This window comes from Cebus imitator, unplaced genomic scaffold (genome assembly GCF_001604975.1).
Source record: "Cebus imitator isolate Cc_AM_T3 unplaced genomic scaffold, Cebus_imitator-1.0 Scaffold627, whole genome shotgun sequence".
NCBI lineage: Eukaryota > Metazoa > Chordata > Mammalia > Primates > Cebidae > Cebus > Cebus imitator.
This window is the reverse complement of record NW_016107942.1, coordinates 786,074-807,762: the sequence shown is the minus strand read 5'-3', so window position 1 is coordinate 807,762 and position 21,689 is coordinate 786,074. Positions and strand designations below refer to the sequence as shown.

General features: G+C 40.5%; 2 protein-coding genes across 8 annotated transcripts in view; one reads left to right on the top strand and one right to left on the bottom strand.

The window, feature by feature from the left end:
* The first annotated feature begins 1,223 nt into the window (after positions 1-1,223).
* On the top strand, positions 1,224-8,653 carry PDCD2 (programmed cell death 2). 5 transcript variants are annotated; one of them, XM_017517317.2, is made up of 6 exons: positions 1,227-1,577; positions 2,065-2,304; positions 2,630-2,761; positions 5,728-5,831; positions 6,906-7,019; positions 8,088-8,653. In XM_017517317.2, exons 1-6 carry the CDS (start codon positions 1,295-1,297, stop codon positions 8,244-8,246), a joined length of 1,032 nt encoding a protein of 343 aa, XP_017372806.1. In that variant the 5' UTR covers positions 1,227-1,294; the 3' UTR covers positions 8,247-8,653. The 5 variants fall into 5 exon arrangements, 2 of the variants coding, with proteins under 2 accessions (XP_037590415.1, XP_017372806.1); XR_001821315.2 differs by lacking the exon at positions 5,728-5,831 and having other exon boundaries at positions 1,224-1,577; XR_001821318.2 differs by lacking the exons at positions 6,906-7,019; positions 8,088-8,653 and adding an exon at positions 4,507-4,610 and having other exon boundaries at positions 1,224-1,577.
* Positions 8,654-13,104: 4,451 nt separating this feature from the next.
* Positions 13,105-21,689, bottom strand: part of LOC108295249 (TATA-box binding protein) — an 18,718-nt gene continuing 10,133 nt past the window's right edge. For 2 of the 3 annotated variants that reach the window (XM_017517320.2, XM_037734486.1), the window contains 4 exons: positions 18,907-18,998; positions 16,184-16,351; positions 14,539-14,633; positions 13,189-13,859 (listed from right to left, as the gene is read on the bottom strand). In XM_017517320.2, the coding sequence (XP_017372809.1) occupies positions 13,780-13,859; positions 14,539-14,633; positions 16,184-16,351; positions 18,907-18,998 (435 nt within the window). In that variant the 3' untranslated portion in view covers positions 13,189-13,779. Of the gene's footprint in view, positions 13,860-14,538; positions 14,634-16,183; positions 16,352-18,906; positions 18,999-21,689 lie in introns of all 3 variants that reach the window. The other variant, XM_017517321.2, reaches the window with a different exon arrangement.

The following is a 21,689-nucleotide window of genomic DNA, read 5'->3' as shown; positions in this document are numbered from 1 at the left end:
TTTTTTTCAGAAATAAATGTTATTGATGACTTTACTTCCATTAACACCACTGTAGGAGCCAAGGGAAAGCTTCCCTTTTGCCCTCTGAAGGGTCATTGAAAAGTCAACTGACAAAAGGCAAATTAATTGGACAAAGGGCATACAAATTTATTAACATGCACATGGGGGAGAACCAGAGTGATTATACTCAAGCCCCAAATGGAGTTCAGAAGCTTATATATCATCTTGAGGTTATAGAATGGGGGTTTGGATTGTTATGGGAGTGGAGAAGAGGATACCTGACTGACAACCATGGTCTTGTTATGTAACTGAAAGCTCACAGGTAGAAGTCCTTATAGAGAATAGATGGTACATGTTTCTTTCAGATCTTTGCAAACCAACAATAAAATTCTAATCCCTCCAACCCACTGATGGACCCTGCGCTTGCCCAAAGGCATTCCAAAGTTAACCTGAAAAACTAGTTCAGGCCATAATGGGAAGTGATGGTTGGGCATGCCTCATTATACACTCCTCCCTTGAAATTCAGGCACAGCAAGCCAGCATTAAACAGAGATCTTAAGACTGACAGAACAGACTCTTGTGCAGAGACTTCTTCATTACCCTCAGGACACACAGGGTTCTCAGTTTCCACTGTAGAGTCCTCAATTTACCTGTTCAACCTTTCTCTTTTTTATTTCCCTGGCACTTTAACTTACTGTTTTTTTAAAAAATTATTTATTATACTTTAAGTTCTTGGGTACATGTGCAGAACGTGCAGGCCTGCTCCTTGAGTAGCATTTGGTCAGCGCACAAGTTTCCCACAGCCTGAAGTGGACACCAGCAGGAAAGGCTTGAGCCAGGGCTCTGCCTAGATGGCGGCCACCCGCAGGCCCCTGCAGGACATGCGCAGAGGTGAGGCGGGGCGCCGCCGTCACCGGCTGCGACTCTCCCAAAGGCCAACCCTGAGCACCCGGAGGCACCAGAAAAGCGGCCCGGAAGCAGAGGCGCCAGGGGCGGGGCCAACGCCGTGAGGTTTCGCCCCGTTCCCTCGCACGGGTCCTGCAGCCTTGTCAAACGTGTTCCCGCCTCCTGTCTTCCGGAAAGGTACCCTCCTTCCGGTCCGGCACCCGACTTCCGCCTTCTGGTCCGGCACCCGACTTCCGCCTCCTGGTCCGGCACCCGACTTCCGCCTCCTGGTCCGGCACCCGACTTCCGCCTCCTGGTCCGGCACCCGACTTCCGTCTTCTGGTCCGGCACCCGACTTCCGCCTTCTGGTCCGGCTGTGGGCTGCGCCGCACCCCAGCCCGCGCCTCGCATGGCTGCGTCCCGGGCCGGACCTGTGGAGCTGGGCTTCGCCGAGTTGGCGCCCGCGTGGCGACTGCGCAGCGAGCAGTTCCCCAGCAAGGTAGGCGGGCGGCCGGCGTGGCTGGGCGCGTCCGGGCTGCCGGGGCCCGGGGCCCTGGCCTGCGCGCTGTGTGGCCGCCCGCTGTCCTTCCTGCTGCAGGTGTATGCGCCGCTGCCCGGCCGCGCCGACGCCTTCCACCGCGGCATCTTCCTTTTCTGCTGCCGCGAGCCGCCATGCTGTTCCGGCCTGCGAGGTGCGTGGCCCATTGGGGTCGGGATGGGGCCACGCGTCGTTGAAATTGCGGTAGTGACTAGGGGTACATCGGAAAGCACCCCTGCCACCGCATTCTCGGAGCTTCCTCTCCGCACTGCCCCAGGAGCACCTTCTCCCGGGCCCTTCCAGGGTGTCCTCGCGCATTGGTAACCCCCAGCTTTGAATCGATGGGTACTAGGTATGATGCTATTCAGATAATAGGAATTGTCTTGGAAAGATGGGTCCCAGTAGCTTTTTCTTATTTTTGGCTGTCGGTCTTAATTATTGGTCTTATTAACCCGAACCAGCTACAGGAGGCAACTCTATTGCGTGTACCAGAAAAAAATCTAGTTTCTGGATTTTAAAAGCTTATTCCTGAAAGCAAAAACATTCATTTCTCTAAGAAAAAAATCTTTTATGTGTAGAGGTTCAAATATTTGAATTGCTGTTTTGACTGAAGATAAAACTTTCTCTGCATTCTTTTTTAGTTTTTAGGAATCAGCTACCCAGGAAAAATGATTTTTATTCATATGAGCCACCTTCTGAGAATCCTTCCCCAGAAACTGAATCACTGTGTCTCCAACTTAAGTCTGGTGCTCATCTATGCAGGGTTTGTGGCTGTTTAGGCCCCAAAACGTGCTCCAGATGCCACAAAGTGTATTACTGCAGCAAGGAGCATCAGACCCTAGACTGGAGACTGGGACATAAGCAGGCTTGTGCACAACCAGGTGAGTCATCTTTTTCTCAATTCAGTTTCATTGCCTTTGTCAACCCAGCTATTTCCAGGAAACTTTAAAGTTAAAATTATGAAAGGTATAGTACTTAAGAATTTTTCCTAACTGGAACACCTTTGTAAAAAAGAGGCTCTGATGTCTGAATCAGTGGATAATATCACCATATAGGCATTTATGACCTTTTCTCTAAAATGCCACAACTACATGTAATAATAGGGATAACTGTTACTATAGGGAATATGGTACTTTAGAGACAGCAAATTATTAGACTGTCTTCAAAACTAAATCATTACTAATAGTGCCGTCCTTTCTGTTTCAGATCATTTGGACCATATAATTCCAGACCACAACTTCCTTTTTCCAGAATTTGAAATTGTAATAGAAACAGAAGATGAAATATTGCCTGAGGTTGTGGAAAAGGAAGATTACTCAGAGCTTATAGGGAGCATGGGTAAGCAGTTTCAAGACTTCATAAGTGATTAAATGTAATGCTTGGAAGAAAGGGCTCAATGTGTCTATAAGAGAGGAACTGAGAGGAAGACTCTGGAGGCCGTAGCCTACAATTTTCAGATACTGCCTCAGGTGAAAATATACTTCCTGGACATTGTTTCCTGACATGTATCAGGTGTGTTCTGCTCCCTATAAAGACAAGGCGGGGGGGGGGCGGGTATCCAGATGGTCCCATGAGTAGTGCTGCGCAAGATGCTAGAGGCTTGGCAAGTTCCTCTGGCTCCCAGATCTGTTTCTCAGGTTAGGATAGTGTGAGTGCCTAGCACAGTGTCAGGCATGCAGAAGGGCCCCTTAAAAGTTTCTTTTTCACCTGGCCAGTTTTAGATACACAATTTTGTCAGTTTATCTACAGTGCAGTCTTGGATAGTGCTTATGCTGACCAACTACCTTAGAGGCTTAGTTTATTATAGTAGCCAACATTTATCCAGCACTTATCTTATATAAAGGGTTGTTTGTGTATGGGCTCATTAAAATCCTGACAGCACACCAGTAAGTCAGAAACTCTGCCCCATTTTGAAGGTGAGGAAATTGAGGTTCTCGGTATAACTTGCTTTGGTCACATACTGTTAAGTTTCACAATTTGAGCTTTGAGCCATACGCAAAACCACCACAAAACCATAGACTCAAAATGAAAACGTCACCTTACTGCTTTGTAGCTCATACCAGTCATACATTCCAAAACATGTTTGAGTCTTACTCTGTGCCTGACCTTGTGCTTGCTAATAGGGATATAATGGGAAGCAACACTCCAGTGGTCAGAAGCTCAGTCTCATGGAGGAGCCCAAATAATACTTAGGGAAGTTAAATTCCATGTAATGACTGGTAAGAGTACAATACAGGTGCCATGGGAACACATGTGACATCACTGAAGACTGCCTGGAAGGGGTCACTCGTGTGTGTTCATAGCTATATGATAAAAATGATAAATAATGAAAATGCTTACCTTTAGAAGGGAGAGCCTAGAGTAGGAGGATCAAGGATGAAAGCTAAACTTCAGATATGCCTTGTTTGTGTAAATGTGACTGTGGAACTGTGTATTTTAAGATTATAAAGTAAAATAAGTTTTAAAAAGCAGTCCCTAATCATCAAAAGTAAAAAAAAACTCTTTATGTAGTCATATAACACTAAGAACTCTTCTAGGCGACTTCAAAACATAAGACAGTACATCTCTAATGGAATATACCGTGAGAATAAAAAGAACATTAACACTGTTAGTATTTTCAGTAAACATGTTATTACTAGACTATTGCTGTTATTTTGAGACGGTTGTGTGTGTTTTGGGGGGGGATAAAGCAAATGAGTAATTATGAGAACCGAGGGGTTGGGCATGGGAGGAAGACTATGTTGATGGTGTCTACATACCATTTCTCTCTAAAAGGAACTCCAGGCGCTTTGGAGAGGTGGTTGGTTCCAGACCTGGGTCAAGAAATGTTCAAATAATGTGGGAACTTACAATATCAAAGATTAAGGAAGCTGGCAGTGATTACTAGGGCCATATCAGAAGAACTCGTGCAACATGAAAAGGTTCCTGCTGGCAAAAGATGGACGGTTTGAACATCCATAAGGACACTAACTGCATCAGATATGTTTAATGGGTTCAAAATGATACTTCATCTTTGTAGGATACTTGGGAACAGATTCATTATTTTCAGATTGGTAACTAAAAGGAAAGAGTTTGCCTTCTAGGGGTACATAATTATGAATGAAGTGACATGTGGGATTAAGAATAACTGAGTTGGAAGTGGGAGAGAAAGGACACAGTGGACTTGATAGTGTGAAACTGATTAATGGTATGTGGTGGTTCATTATAGTCTTTCCACTTTTGTATATGTTCAAAATTTTCCAAAATAAAAGGGGAATTAAAAGAAAAAGAAAAATGCTTCTTGGAGGTAGCTGTGTGTTACCTGAGACTTGAGTTTGAGTTCCCAGATGGAGGAGTTTGGCAGGAAGCAGCAGGGCCTGAGGGGAAAGCGTTTACAGTGTCCTAAAGGTTATACTGAAACTTTCCAGGCACACTTGATGAAACATGAATCTGAAGGCATCCTACACTTCATCAGATCTGACGGTGCAAGTGACCACCACCAGTGCCTTTCCAGTTTCATTAAAGCAGTTATTTTAGCTTCTATGACTTAGGATATCAGCTATATTTTAATGTACATTACAAGACTAATGGCTGTACTTGGAGACACAGGTCTGTTGGGGACAGCAGTGGCTCAGAGTGGCTATAATCCCAAGAAGGAATGTGGAGAAGGAAATGAACTTTTTTTTTGTTTGGGGGGGGGTGGGGGGAGACAGACTGTTGCTCTGTCGCCCAGGCTGGAGTACAATGGCTCAACTCGCCTCACTGCAATCTCTGCCTCCTGGATTCAGGTGATTCTCCTGCCTCAGCCTTTCAAGTAGCTGGGATTACAGGCACCTGCCACCACGCCTGGCTAATTTTCATATTTTTAGTACGGACAGGGTGGGTTTCACCATGTTGGCTAGGCTAGTCTTGAGCTCCTGACTTCAGGTGATCCGCCCGCCTCGGCCTCCCAGAGTGTTGGGATTACAGGTGTGAGTCACCATGCCCGGCCGGAAATGAACATTTGATGAGTGAGTGAGCAAGCGTACCAGCTGAGGATACCAGTGATAAGAACATCCACATATGTTGGGTGTTCTATGATGTGCTGGGAAGTCCTAAGCCCTTGACTTGACCATTCTGTTATTTTGAAGCTTTAAAGAGATGTACTGAATGGAAGCCCATATAATAGAGCTGAATGGAGTACCTGGAAATTCAGATGGTACAACTTGATTGAGTAAATAAATAGGGAAAGCTACCTGATTAAAAGTGAGTCCCCTCATCATGTGTGAATTGTCAAACTGTGAAGATTATTCTTGTTTTCCATCATAGTTATGTTGATTTTTCAGGTGAAGCACTTGAGGAAGAACTGGATTCCATGGCAAAACATGAATCCAGGGAAGATAAAATTTTTCAGAAGTTTAAAACTCAGATAGCCCTTGAACCAGAACAGGTAAAGTAAACACAAACTCCTCATTGTGTTCTCTTCAGGCCATGTTTTATGAGTATAACCTCTGAGAGGAATTAACTTTTCATAGTAACACTAGTCTGTTCCTTAGGAGCCTATAAAATCAGATTTTTGTTATCTTGTTAGAGGAGTTCCTCACACAGATGGCCATGTAGCAAGGTGTTTTGCAGTGCTGATCCATTTAATAGTTACTGAAAGACTAAAGGTTATACTGTTTATCATTCAGAGTTCATTTTCTAAAGAAAGCATCAGGGATGGGAGATGAATGAGATGTTGCCTATGGTACGTGAGGTTTAGGCACCATTGGCCCCCCAAAAAGGAAAAAAAATGTTATTTGCCCTTTTCCAACAGGTACCTGTGGCTTGTAAAACAAATATGACATGTTAACATTTTCTCCTTAACCTCCCTTACCATAAACATAAATCATGAAAGAACACTAAATTCCCATAAACCAGTCACTAGATCAAATAAATACCCAGGGCTTTATAGGAAGAGTAGATCTAGGTCCTAAACACTGAGGCAGTTTTTAGCAATCTATATGCTTTTAGACAAAATACAGAAAACCACTCAGGTGCCATAGGAAGCTTATTACAGTGAAGTTTACCTATGTTTGTAGTCTTTTTCAAAACACTGTATTTTACTTGGTATTTGTCCCTCCTCAAATTTTTAACTATGAAGGTAGCCACAGAAGGTAGGCAGAATTCCACAGTCAGAACCTGATAATGGAGAAGCAAAGGCTTATTCTTAGTCCCTTCACAATATATTCATAGTATTAATATTCCAACATGAGGTAATAAAAGCATCAACTAGGAAATACATTTTTATGCCCCCTGAGTCAGATAAGCTGAAATAATCACTTTGAGGTGATTGAGAAGGCATTAATGGCACACTGGCACAGCCAGGTCTGATGGGGGAACTATGACATGCCTTTTGGGTCAGTGTTACATCAAGAGTGGGAACATTCATGGAGTTTCTCTAAATGATCATCAGATAGCATGTTACCATTGGAAAGTTTTAGGTAAGGTATAATTATTTGAACATGATCCTCATTGATTTCAGATTCTCAGATATGGCAGAGGTATTGCCCCCATCTGGATTTCTGGTGAAAATATTCCTCAAGAAAAGGATATTCCAGATTGCCCCTGTGGTGCCAAGAGAATATTTGAATTCCAGGTATGACCTTAAATAAGGACCATTTTATTGTATAATCACCATGATTAATATTTTTAAACATTAAAAACTTTACCAAGTTAATTTGTGCACATGGGTCAACATGGCAGTACAGATGGTGCCCTATAATAAAAATCATCAGTTTCCTGCCTCACCTTGGGGCAGGAAGTTCCCTGGAAGGAATTCTTTGTTTTTTTGTTTCCTAGTTTTCAGACAGTATCTGTTCACTGACTTCTGTGAAGATAAGGATATCTAGAGTATCCTCCACTTCCAGTGTGGCTATGTCATTATTTTTAGTGCCTCTGTTAACTTTTATTTTAAATAATTTATACCTTCCTTTCTAGTTCCATTAAAGTCTTTTGACTCCATACTTTTAAGAGGGTGGTCTTCAATATTTAATCTTGGTTTGTGGATTTGTTCGAAGAACAAATGGATATAAGCATTAGAGATAAATGTCGTCCCCCCCCCCACACACACACACACGAATTTGTTGGCACCAAAATCCATTTGGGTAGGGTAGAAATGATCTTGAGCTATGGATTCACTAACCTTACCTAAGTCATAGCTAATACTGGGTTTGTTTCTTTGGGTAAAAAAGTAATTATGAGGACATCTAAAACTATGCTTGGTTCTTAGTGCCAAAGCTCTCAACGTCCAAAATGAGATGACAAGATTTGTATAGTGATTCTGTATCATAGTGTCATTACTAATCAGTGTTTCTTGAGTCAAGAGTAACAACATCTGCAATGATATAAAGTAAAAGTTGCCCAAATAGAAGCCTCAACCCTTTTGAATAGCATATTAGTAATGAAAATAATTCATTAACAGCCACTTGTGAACCTCGTCTCAAATGGAAGACATACTAAACAGAAGGTCAGATGAAGTAGAGTGGGGCTTTGAAGTCATAAGGTAGTTTTAGATTGTTAAACGTACTAATTGTATATTGTCTATAATCCTGTATGAGGATTGAAAGACCAGGATCCTTTTTATCATCCTGGCCAAGAAAGTCTCTTAAAAGTAGTGCTCCCTGCTGTGAAGCAGCATTCTAACTGTATGTCGCCCTCTTCTTAGGTCATGCCTCAGCTCCTAAACTACCTGAAGGCCGACAGACTGGGCAAGAGCATTGACTGGGGCATCCTGGCTGTCTTCACCTGTGCTGAGAGCTGCAGCTTGGGTATTGGCTATACAGAAGAATTTGTGTGGAGGCAGGATGTAACAAATACACCGTAAGGGCATCTTAAAGCCTTCAGATATGTTAATAATCTTTTACACCTTGCAATTCCATTTCTGGGACTTTATCCTAAGGAAATACTTATGCCAAAAATAGAGGTACAGAGATGTTGAGACATTGCTTACAGTGTCTATATATTAGTGAAACAAAAGTGTCCAGTGACAGAGAATTAAGTTTTGGTACATCCACAGTGGAAGGCTACAGAATCTTATTTATACACACACATATTGACAACCGAGATATCATTATAGGTAGTATTTATGGTATGACCCTATTGTAAAAATATTTGTACATGTATGTGTGCATAGAAATAAATCTGCAAAGATGTACACTTAGTGCACTGGTTACCTGTAAATGGTGGGATAACGAAAATGATCTTTTTGCTTATACAGGCATTTCTTTTTATGTGCCTAATGAAGTTAAACCATCTTACTCTGAGAGCATTTCCCACCCTAAGTTTTTTAAAACACAAAGAAAAATACTTAGGTAAAACCCCAACAAACTTATCTGATCATCAGCTGATTGTCACAGGCTCTAGTATGTACTTGAAGCCCGTAACATCAGAAAAATACCAAACCTTAGGTCGGTGAGTATGGTGAACAGGAAACCCAGTAATTCTGAAACAACAGTATCACAGTTGGTAGGATGAGGAACAACAGTGGCTTTGTAATCACAAAGCTGGAATTTAAAGAGGCTCTCTACCTTCACAACGGATCTTGGTCAGCCAGTGGCCTTGCTTACAGAGACACTGAAAGGAAAAGATGATGGTCTTCGCTTTCCATGTCAGCATTGTACAGTTTCCTATCGCGTATACAATGGTTATGGTATGTAAACCAGAGTAAGGATCTGGCCTAGGAGGCAGCAGCCTGAGGAAAGGATGGCCCTGAAATCAGTTTTCAAAGAGCTGACCCTTGGCCTATTATGTTTATGATACATTTATTTAAGCAAGTGGCCCCTAAGACTACACTAAGGTTCCTTCCATCCCCCAGCAGCTCACAATTGGTAATTCCCAGTTTCTCTCAGCACCAGCGATACCTGCCCTGAAGACACATTGCTGTCAGTGCTTGAATACTGATGGCTAATTCTGATAAATTTCTCAGGCTCATTTCCTTCACCTACATTGGCTCACATTGCCCCATAACACATGCCTGTTAATTCTGAAATGCATTGCCACCATAAATCCTCACATTTTCATAGGTAACATCACTTGCTAATGTCATTGTCTACTTGGCTATTTTATTTGTAATTTAGAAAGTCCTGTCCTATTAGTCCATATTATATATGTTTAAGTGTATATATGCAGTTTGTATTAATTTTGTGTATATGTGTGTGTATGTATATATAAGATACAGTTACACATAGCACCATATGAGAAACTGCAGTATGGAGTTTCTCCCATAGGGAGGTTTGATACTAGGCTACTTAAGAACTAGAGAATACTAGTTTTGAAACTGGGGTGGCTAAATCAATGAGAATCACCTATAACTGTGGTGTCAGTCTGTAGTTATTGGAGTAAGTTGTCATCAGCAACTTGTGACAAGAGTTGGTCACAGCACTTAGTAGGAAGCACAGTGGTATAAGGAAACCGGGACTAGTGGGGCCTTCATATCTAAAATTATGTCTTATTCATTATAGGTGGAATGTGTAAGTTATGACTGCTGAGGGCTTTCAAAGCAAACATGTTAGAGTCTTCTGTGGTAAAACTGTTATTTGGGGAGATCACCAGATGACAGGTACCCAGCCAGGCTGTCATTGATGTATATTCCGGTCAACTTCTGGAAATGATCGTAAAAGTTTACAGGGCCTTTCCAGGAACAGGTATATCAAGAGGGAGACAGACTGGTCCAAATCAACATAAAATGTCACAGCACCAGTTTGGCATCTGTGTTAAAAAACAGCAACTATATTAAAAATAAACTGTACAACATAAAAAATTTTTTAAATGCATTAAGCAAGTTGCCTCTAGAAATGTGAAGACATTTTAAAACACTACAAGATAATGACCAAGTCTCACCTACATAATCATGGCTCCACAGATGGTGCCAGTCCATACATCCACCATTTCTCAACACCTATGAAGTTTTAAGATCTGCTTGGTTCAAATACTGTCCAGCCACAGCAGCACTCCTCTGCTGTAGACAGCAGCATATTCAGCTTTGCCTTATTTCAGATATCACACACAAAAAAAGTTAAGAGTTTTTGGCAATCATATTGATGATAGTATTTTTGTTACTCTTAAGAATGCTATGGTGGAGGTGGGGCGATGGCGTGAGCCTAGGAGTTCAAGGCCAGCCTGGGCAACAGTTTAGCGACCTTGTTTCTACAAAAAGTAAAAAAAAAAAAAATTAGCTGGATGTGTTGGTGTACATGGGGGGCTGAGGTGGATCACTTGAGCCCAGGAGTTAATGAGACTGCAGCAAGCCATGATTGTGCCACTGCACTGCAGTCCGGGCAACAGAGCAAGACTGTATCTCAAAAAATATTGCACAAATAACAGATAAAGTAACGATAAATACATAGATAAATGAGTAATTATGAGATATTCTAATTCATCATCCCCTATGTCTTTAAGACTTAAGGATTCTCAGTGTAGAAGAAAGAGTGTATATATAATATAGAATTGGTTAAGTAAAAGCCCTATAAGTTTTGAATGTGAATTGGACATATTAATATGAACTCATATTTTATCTTGCAAACTTAAAAAGTGAAAGAAGCAAGTATTTATCCTGCTATGTGGAGTACAACACTTTATAAAAGTATTCTAGTTACTAAATGAAAAACAAATGAAATGACTGACATGTCATTTTGCAACCCATTAATGAATTAATAGATCTAAGAATTATGCAGCAGATGCCAATTTGCAGGAAATACAGAGAACAAACCACATCATGAATTTCCAACTAGCAAACCCCAGACTATGAGAAGATCTACATACTAAATGGCCTATAAATTGGAAAGAAAAGAAATGGACAAAGAACTTCAATTATCTTTAAATGCGTAAGAGTCAGGATAATAGCTCCTACTTGAGGGAAGCCAGGAGTGTGTGGCTGGATAGGACAGGCAGCAAAATTCTGTTTCTTGACCTGGGTGGTAGCTGCAAGGGTGTCTGCCTTTAAATAATACACTATGCTATACATTTGTTAGGTTTCCCGTATATGTATCTACAACTGTAAGAGATTTTTTTTTAAGTTATGCACATTAAAGTCCTAGCCACTGATAGGAAAAATATTGGAAAGGAAAACATAAAATTATGATTACATGCCTAGAACTTTCAATGCAATCAACTAAATCATGTAATCCCAGCACTTTGGGAGGCCGAGGTGGGTGGATCATGAGGTTAAGAGATGGAGACCATTCTGGCCAACATGGTGAAACCCCGTCTCTATTAAAAATACAAAAATTAGCTGGGCGTGGTGGCATGCGCCTGTAGTCCCAGCTACTCGGGAAGCGGAGGCAGGAGAATTGCTTGAACCCAGGAGGCGGAGGCTACAGAGAGCTGAGATTGCGCCACTGCACTCCAGCCTGGCACCTGGCAATGGAGCAAGACTGTCTCAAAAAAACAATACAAAACAAAAAAAAACTAAATCAGCAGTAATAGGAGTACAATAAACTTGGAATAAGAAAAATATATCAACAACAATAAATTTTGAAGTGTTATGAAAAACTTCCATTAATAAAACAAACAATAATATTATACTTGGGAATTAAGGAATTAACACGAAATATAAAAGCCCTGTGTGAAAAAAATTATAAAACTTTACTGAGGAACATAAGACCTAGAACATAAGACCTACAGACATTGAAGAGTTACTTCTTCCTTGAATAGGAAATAATATTGAAATGATGTCTTTCCAATTAATCCGTACATTATTGGCATCACTAATGATTGGGAAATGCAAGACAAGGGCACTTCATACACCATTCTCTTTGGACTACAATCTGGTATCAATCGATTAAAACTTAGAATGTATAATCTTTAGTTCCTCTTCTAGGAAAGTTTACTTCATGAATACCGGTACTTATCCAAAAAGCACACATACAAGGATGTTCCCTGCAGCGCTGTTTGTGATACTGAAAAATTGGAGATCTTGTAAATGACCATAATTAAAGGAAGAGCTCAGTAAGTGCAGGTACCTAGGAAGAGTATCCTAGATTCCCAGTCATGGAAATAGGTTTATGATACATTGATGGAAAAAAGGGAAAGCTGTAAAATTGAATGGATTCCTTTATCATTTTTTTCCAAAAATGGGATCAAATGCCATGCCCAGAAAACAAAATTTGCACAGAACAGGGCTTAGAAGATACCCACTAATCTGGTCGTTATCCTGGGGAAACAGGCAGAAGAGAAAGGAAGGAAGGACTTCCCCTTTCTGATTTTATTCCTGAGTTGTGTGAAGACGGACTTTTACAATTAAAAAGAAAAAAACATACCACCTATTGTTAGGTTTTAACAATAAAACCTAAGAACCCCCAAATGTCCACCTGATATTCCATGAGGAAAAAAACCCACAAAACAAGCAAAAAAAAGTTACTGCAAAGAGATCGCAGCCTGTGGATAGGGCACCAGCTTCCACACCTGAAGGACTCACTCAGAGCCCATTTTTTACTGCTTACTAGCTGTGTAACTTCAGCCAGGTCCCTCAGCTGGGGCCTATATCTCCTCACCTCTAATAAAGGAACAAAACTACAGCTTTGTGAGGATTCCAGGCACTGTATGCAAAGTACCTAGAAAACAACAGTTGCTCAAAATATGGAAGGTAGTAAATACACGTTTCCTGAGCAACTGTGAGTTCTTAAATCATTAATGTGTTTTCACTGCAGCATACAATGAATTATTGACTGAAACAAACACCAAAATGGTTTCAGATGTTATATCTAAAATACAACTTTTTAGAAAAAGGTATGATCACATGACTCTTACAAGGTATCATAACAGCAATCTAACACTTTTATAAACTGCATTTATTGTACAGAGTACTCTGAAGAAAGAAAAAATATGTACAGCCATTCATTTTCATTAACACATGTATTCTGTCCTGCAATACTGGAGAGGCGGAATGTGTCTGGCACAGAAATAACCCCTAGGAGTTATAAACTAGAAAAACAACACTTTTTAAAAAGATTTTTACTTTTCTGGTAGAAATATAAAAATTGCGGTTCATGGGGGAAAACATTAAAATTAAAAAGTCCAATCAATTGTAGAGGTGGCTTTAACACTTAAAAGTTTTGTCCCTCAAACCAACTGTCAACAGCAGTGTTTAAAATCTATGTATAAATAAATGGGCAGCGCTGCCCAAATAGCAGCACAGTATGAGCGACTCACAGTCATGCTGCGCGGTGTTCTCAGTGCACAAATAATGCCCCTTCCCGGCATCCCGTGGTGGGCACTTACAGAAGGGCATCACCTGGTGCCACAACCTGCAACTCAGCATCCATCTCCTCACACCACCACCATGTAAAGGTACCAAAACAAACTGATTTGTTTTAAAAAAAAAACAAGTGGGTGGGGGAGGCAAGGGTAGATGACAACCATTACGTCGTTTTCCTGAATCCCTTTAGAATAGGGTAGATGTTTTCAAATGCTTCATAAATTTCTGCTCTGACTTTAGCACCTAAGAAGACAAGTTGGAGTAGAGATAAGAGACTGAAATGGCATTTCTTAACATATTAAGAAGGGAAAATTATTACCTTAAAACAAAGCTGCAAGCACAAATCTCACCATACCCAGTCAGATTAAGGCACAGGCATGAAACCATTAATGGTGGAATCGCCTGTCACAATCTTATTTTGGTTTATAAAACAATACTTTTAAACAGTCATTTTAGTGGCTCCAGTGTCTCCTTCTATAGCTCAAGAGGCATGTCCTCATACTTCTCTCCTTGGTCCTGAACCAGGCCATAAACCAAGCAGGACATCAATGAAAACAACCAAATCTTATTCTCCCAATTGCTGGCTTCAACTAAGCTCTTTTCTGAATCGTCCTTTCTTGTCTCGTAATCATATTGCTGAAGAATCCTAAAGCTTCAAATAACTAATTCCAAGTGAAAACACCATCTTTTATTCAATACAATGCTCACCTCCCCACTGTAAATGAAGTCTACTTGCAGGGCTGTGGTCAGACTTCCCTGCTCTCACTGTGCCTTTATAGTGGGCGTGTTTCTCATCAGACTTTGGGTGGGAGGCCTTTGTAAAAGAAGCTAGCCCACTGTCCCAACAGTGAAATTTATTTTCAGCACTGACAAAATGCCATAACTTAAAAACATTCAGATACTACTTCCTGTTACAACTTACCTGTTAATACAACTTTTCCAGAAACAAAAATAAGAAGAACAATTCTGGGTTTGATCATTCTGTAGATTAAACCAGGAAATAACTCAGGCTCATAACTGGAAGGAAAATTGCAAAAACAGTTTAGAAATTAAGAACCTTCCATGCTTTTAGATAAAATGAGGACCTGTACAAGGAAAAATGCTGAATAAACAAGCAAACTAGTCAATAGGTAAAGCACAGTTCTTCAAGCAACATCAAGGACAGAATAATTAAAGCAACTGAGGCCGACTTGCAGTCATCACTTGATAACCACTGGATGGGAGGCTATTTGTCCTCTTATACTTTACCCTATTTCTATTGAATCTGGATTTTCTGATTTAAGAAAAAGAGCCCTGTATTTATGTTTGTAGTCTCTGATGATAATCATTTACTTTAACAGTCCTAATAATTACTATTACAGTCCTAATCATTTACTTCTAAGATCTGATACTGACAGTTTAACTGTTAATCATATCTCACCTCCTTAAATTGAAATATTCTCTAGCTGTTAACTGTGGTCAGGAAATTTAACCAAAGTGATATACTAGCCTGAAAATTAACTTACACCTGATTAAGCTGTCTGACTGAATGGACTATTGGTGTGTGTGGTGGTATATATGTAAATATAAAGAATTATAAGAAGTAAGAATCTCCTCCTGGTTTCAAGTGATTTTCCTGCATTAACCTCCCCTGTAGCTGGGATTACAGGTGTGCACCACCACATCCAGCTAATTTTGTATTTTTAGTAGACACGGGTTTCACCATGTTGGCCAGGCTGGTCTTGAACTCCTGACCTCAAGTGATCTGCCTACCTCGGCCTCCCAAAGTGCTGGGATTACAGGTGTGAGCTACCACACCAGGCCTGGTACATATTCTTCTAAGCCTAGTAATCTAATTTATCTTAGTTCAGAGAGACTGAAAACAGGATGCCTCTCTGTTTCTGTGCATCTGACCTAAGAGAAAATTCAAGAGAGGCTTCTCTCAGGGAGAGTGGAATGGGTAGATATAAGGAACTCAAGTGGGAGCTTTCTAGGTAAAAAGGGAAATGAATGTGCTAGGCATAAAAGTGGCATGTGCAAAGGTGGAGGGCAAGAGGAACCAAGTGAGCCAAAGGGGCACAGAGAACTAGTGTGCCCGTGAACAGACTCCAGAACACTGAAATGAGGCTGTGAGGTGGGCAGGGCTGCCTGCCGGTTGAGTCTTCATCTGCAAGTAGCAGGACGATAATTAGAAAGTTGTTCCTATGGCTCAACTGTACACTTTACTGGTAGATCTGATACTCTGTTGACTAAAAGAGAAGATCCAAACTGGGGAAAAAAATTGATACAAGAGGTTAGGTTCAATTCATGCATTCCAACTGTTTTTGGCAATAAAACATACAGAAGCAGAATCGAATTCACTCCAGTAAAGGGGAGCTATAGGTACCGCTAAGTGATAAGGGAAGCAGAAGGCTGGTGAGGGTGATAAATATCACTGAGAACATCAGGAAGACACTGCAAGAATACAGACAACTATAACCATGCCAACTGTTCTCACATACTGAATATTTTGCATGTTTTATTCTGAACAATGCTTAGATTATAAATGAACTGGTGCCAAAAGCAATCATAATACATTTCACGCTTACCTACTAAACTGTTGGTGGGTGAGCACAAGGCCTTCTAACCTTATAGGGAACTTCACATCACAGCTGCCCACCATGTTCTGAATCTTGAAGTCCAAGAACTTAGCTGGAAAACCCAACTTCTGTACAACTCTAGCATATTTTCTTGCTGCCAGTCTGGACTGTTCTTCACTACGGAAAGGAAAAAAGTGAGTTATTCATACTCAGAGCCAGCTAAAATAATTATTTAGACTAATAACTTATAAAAAGTCCAAAACAGGAAACTAATAAAGTATAAAGCGGTCAGCCCCCTTGCAACAGGAGAAAAGACTGACAGACATTCACAATTTCCTTATGAAGTGTTCCTGGGTCCTTGACAGAAAAGGTCCTTGACAGGCCTGCCAAAATGATCACACTTTCAATTCACCAAATTACTGTAGCCCTAGATTTTATGGACATAAATTATATCATCATCATCATCAATCATCACTATTTTTATATTTTAGCCCATGCATTTCTACTGAGAGGAAAACTAACAAGCTTCATTTTGATCATTAAATGTCGATGAGATTTATTATTGAACAATGTATTCACTAATTCTATCCTCTTTTATACCAAGACTCATCATAAACATTCCTATGATGTCATTTGTTGAATAAAACTATAACTTAGTAGTTCAGAGCTTACATAAGAAAAGCAGAATGTGGGCCAGGCATGCCGGCTCACGCCTGTAATCCCAGCACTTTGGGAGGCCAAGGCGGGTAGATCACCTGAGGTCAGGAGTTCGGGACCAGCCTGGCCAACATGGTGAAACCCCATCTCTACTAAAAATACAAAAATTAGCCAGGCATGGTGGCATGCACCTATAATCCCAGCTACTTGAGAGGCTGAGACAGGAGAATCACCTGAACCTGGGAAGTAGAGGTTGCAGTGAGCCAAGATTGTGCCACTGCACTCCAGCCTGGGTGACTCCATCTCAAAAAAAAAAAAAGAAAGAGAAAGGAAAGAAAGGAAGGCAAGGAAGGAAGGGAGGGAGGGAGGGAAAGAAGGGAAGAGGGGAGGGGAGAAGAGAAGGAAAAGCAGAATGTGAAAATATTGCCATAAACAAAAGCATATATATATCTATGTTGTGCTTTTTAATTTTCAGGTAAATTTATTGGTGGTTTCTTGCCTTGATGAAATAGTCATCCAACTAGATACACAATATTTACTTTTCAGATGCTCTGGGACAAAAAGGGCTAAATGCTGCACGAAAAGCCTGCCTTGATAAACCAAGTTTCTGATATCCATGCAAGGGGAAACAAGCAAACAAAAAGGCTCCTAATTAAAGAGGCTACTACTGCATGTTGTGGCCAAGGGGAAGTGAAAGGCAAGGACAGATCCTTGTCCTGCCTTCTGAAAAAACTCAGAGACCAGGAGCCAGAATGTCCATGCCAATGGCATCCCCTTCACTGAAAGACAAGTTTAAACTTCAGAAAAAGCAAGTGTCCACAACCCCCTTCTATGTGTTGATACCTCCAAGTACATTTTAATACTCTTTCACTTAAGTTTTTTTTTTTTTTAAGACAGTCTCGCTCTGTTGCCCAGGCTGGAGTGCAGTAGCAGATCTCGGCTTACTGCACCCTCTGCCTCCTGGGTTCAGGTGATTCTCCTGCCTCAGCCTCCCAACTAGCTGGTATTACATACACCCACCACCATATCTGGCTAATTTTTTGTATTTTTAGTAGAGACAGGGTTTCACTATGTTGATCAGGCTAGTCTTGAACTCCTGACCTCAGGTGATCCACCCACCTCGGCCTACCAAAGTGCTGGGATTATTGGCACGAGCCACCATGCCCAGCCAAAAAGTTTTAGTTTATTTGTTCAGTTCATTTATGAAGCTAATGTCACTAATTATCCCCCCAGTTTTTGACTTCTACCAGGTATATGAGCTCCATTTAGAACACTGAAGGCCCCAGAGCACTTTCAGACAGGATCACTTTGGATGCAGAATATAGGCAATGACATTTTATAAGAGGGGTGTATTCCTTAAGATCTGTACAACTCAAACACTCATAATGAAAGCTAGTTCCAGTGAAACAGCAGGTTTCTGTGGCCAAAATATGTGGTGCCGTCACACTGCCGGGCCCAATAAAGTCTGCAAAGACCATAGACCATTAGCTTTCAAATGTTCTAATTCTTAATTTTTTCTTCCATTTCAAGATGTATTTATGTTAAGTACAACATTTTTTACATAAAGGGAACTTTATTAATAGTTGTGATGTTATATTATATCATACCTAATTTTTTTTCTTTTTCTGGAAACAGTCTTGCTCTGTCTCCCATGCTGAAGTGCAATGGCGTGATCTCAGCTCACTGCAACCTCTGCCTCCCAGATTTAAGAGATTCTCATGCCTCAGCCTCCCAAGTAGCTGGGATTTCAAGCATATACTACCAGGCCTGGCTAATTTTTGTATTTTTAGTAGAGATGGCATTTCACCATGTTGGTCTGGCTGGTCTCGAACTCTTGGCCTCAAGTGATCTGCCTGCCTCAGCCTCCTGGGATTACAGGTGTGAGACACCATGCCTGGCCCATATCTAATTTTTAAGAAAATGAAATCACCGCTATCTAAAATTATTACAATCAACCATTTTAATAAGAAAGCAATAATAGCATGTTAAAGCACTAACCTATAACCTAAAAACAATGAGATATCACCTTTTCGTTCATAACCCACAGACTAGAAGAATGAATTTCTTATGGCTACCTCTTGGCTCCTGTGCACACCATTTTCCCAGAACTGAAAATCAGTGCTGTAGTTCGTGGCTCTCTTATCCTCATGATTACGGCAGCAAACCGCTAAAATGGTCAGAGAGAATCATTAGTGAGGTCATGCCAAACTGCTTAATTTTGTTAGGAGAACTACATACACGTTGACAAATCATAACTAGAAGGACATAGTACATCAAGTTATCAAAATATTTGCCCTGTATTTCTGTATATCTGTAAAGGATTTGCATACCATCACACGTAACAAGTATTCCTTTGCATAAGGAACAGAAAATAATCAATTGTGACTACTAAGTAAGTTATACCAAGATCAGTGTGTTCTTTCACATGAGCATTCCATCAAGAGAAATAATGTTTGCAAAATTTGGTTATGTTCTCAATAAATACCAGTGCCTCTGTTTCTACTTTATATTTGCTGCTTATAATGACTATAGCTTCTCTAACAATAACTTTTGTTTTATTAATATAGATTTTGAGGCAAATAAACCAACAAACTTTTCTACCTTAATGGAATAAATCATATTACAGGCATATCAATATGTAATGAAGTAAAATCCTGCTTCCAATTGCTCTTTAGAAACTATATTAATGTGTTAAACACATACAAATGCAAATTGGGAGAAAACCAGTTTTAAGTTTTATTTTCTGCTTTTTATGCTTGAAACATGTTAATTCTTTGGGAAACTTTTTCTTGCTAAGATAGTTACTCAAGGGGAAAATATTTCAACTGTGGGTTGAATTAATGGCCTTCGTTATTAGGTACATGATCAAAAGCAAATAATTACTTTGAAAGAAATTATTTAATACATGATATTTAATTATACAATAAAACCTATATATTTCTAATTAAGATGACTCTTTTAACAAACTAGATTGCTTTAACAATTTTTTTATTATTATTTTTTTTAGAGACAGAGTCTCACTTTGTTGCTCAGACTAGAGTGCAGTAGTACAATCATAGCTCACTACAACCTTGAACTTCTGAGCTTAAGAGATCCCCCCCGTCTTGGCCTCCCAAGTAGCTGGGACTACAGGTGTGTGCCACCAACCCCAGATAATTTTTTGAATTTTCTGATGAAACGAGGTCTTAACTATGTTGCCCAGGCACATCTTGAACTCTCGGCCTCAAGCAATCCTTCCAACTTGGCCTTGCAGAGTGCTGGGATTATAGGTCTAAGCCACCATGCCCAGCGTTTAACAATTTTAGTTTCAAAACTGCTCTAAGTCGGCTGGGCACAGTGGTTCACGCCTGTAATCCCAGCACTCTGGGAGGCTGAGGTGGATGGATCATGAGGTCAGGAGTTCGGGGCCAGCCTAGGCAACACAATGAAACCCCGTCTCTACTAAAATACAAAAAATTAGCTGGGCATGGTGGTAGATACCTGTAATCCCAGCTACTCAGGAGGCTGAGGGAGGAGAATTGCTTGAACCCAGGAGGCGGAAGTTGTAGTGAGCTGAGATTGTGTCACTGCACTCCAGCCTGGGTGACACAGCGAGACTCCATCTCAAAAAAAAGAAAAATTGCTCTATGTCTTCCCTGTGATTTTATCAACATCTAAAAATGCTAGCAGTATATTGCAGTTTACATAAGTCGCAGGAAAAGCCTAGCTATTTTGAATTTACGGAATTTCCTCTACTATATATATACATATATATGTATTTTGTTGTTGTTACACAGAATCTCGCTCTGTCGCCCAGGCTGGAGTGCAGTGGTGCGATCTGGGCTCACTACAACGTACGCCTCCCAGGTTCAAGCGATTCTCCTGCCTCAGCCTCCTGAGTAGTTGGGACTACAGCGTGCCACCTTGCCTGGCTCATTTTTTATATTTTTAGTAGATGGGTCTTGCTATTTTGCTCAGGCTAAGAGTTGTTTTAGAATTTAAACAAGCGGGGGCACTTATAAACAAAATACCTCTCATAAAAATGGTGTTTCACCATGTTAGCCAGATGGTCTCGATCTTCTGACCTCGTGATCTACCCACCCCGGCCTCCCAAAGTGCTGGGATTACAGGCATGAGCCACTGTGCCCAGCTCCTCTACTATTTTTATTTATTATATAACTAATATCACCTCACTAAAGATCATAAATCCATAAAATGATGTATTCAACTAAATACAGTTATAATAGATAAAATATTAATTCTCTGAATGTCACATGTCATACAGCCTCACTATGAGTAGTTAAAAGGTGATTTTTCAGACCCTCAGCTATCTTTGAGATCTTAGACGTTATGTTTCAGGGATTTAAAAATGCACCCTAAGTTCATTACTTAACATTTCTCTCAGTCCAGCTAATGTTCATCCAAATTACTTTATCTACTATAGCTGGCAAACACCATCCCTATACATAAACAAAATTCTTCACGTGATCCAGATACTATATATATATATAACTTAGCTTATTTTATAGACTGCTATATTCCCAAGGATTCTTATAAATCATTATAAATTCTCATGAGATGAACTTGTTCTATTCACTAAATATCCAAGATATAAAACAATGCACATTTCACTGTAGATCTTCATTTTGTTTGTGTCAAGAAACAAGCATAACACAATCTTTGATATACAGATTTTTGTTTTTGAGACAGAGTCTCATTCTGTCACCCAGGCTGGAATGCAATGGCATGATCGCCACTCACTGCAACCTCTGCCTCCTAGGTTCAAGCAATTCTCCTACCTCAGCCTCCTGAGTAGCTGGGATTACAAGCGCATGCCACCATGCCCAGCTAATTTTTGTATCTTTAGTAGAGACGGGGT

Bases quoted from the DNA above. Each gene is read 5' to 3' on its own strand.
- PDCD2 (XM_017517317.2), top strand. From the start codon at position 1,295: ATGGCTGCGTCCCGGGCCGGACCTGTGGAGCTGGGCTTCGCCGAGTTG. The intron at 1,578-2,064 runs GTGCGTGGCCCA...ATTCTTTTTTAG, and splicing joins ATGCTGTTCCGGCCTGCGAG to TTTTTAGGAATCAGCTACCC. The intron at 2,762-5,727 runs GTAAGCAGTTTC...TTGATTTTTCAG, and splicing joins AGAGCTTATAGGGAGCATGG to GTGAAGCACTTGAGGAAGAA.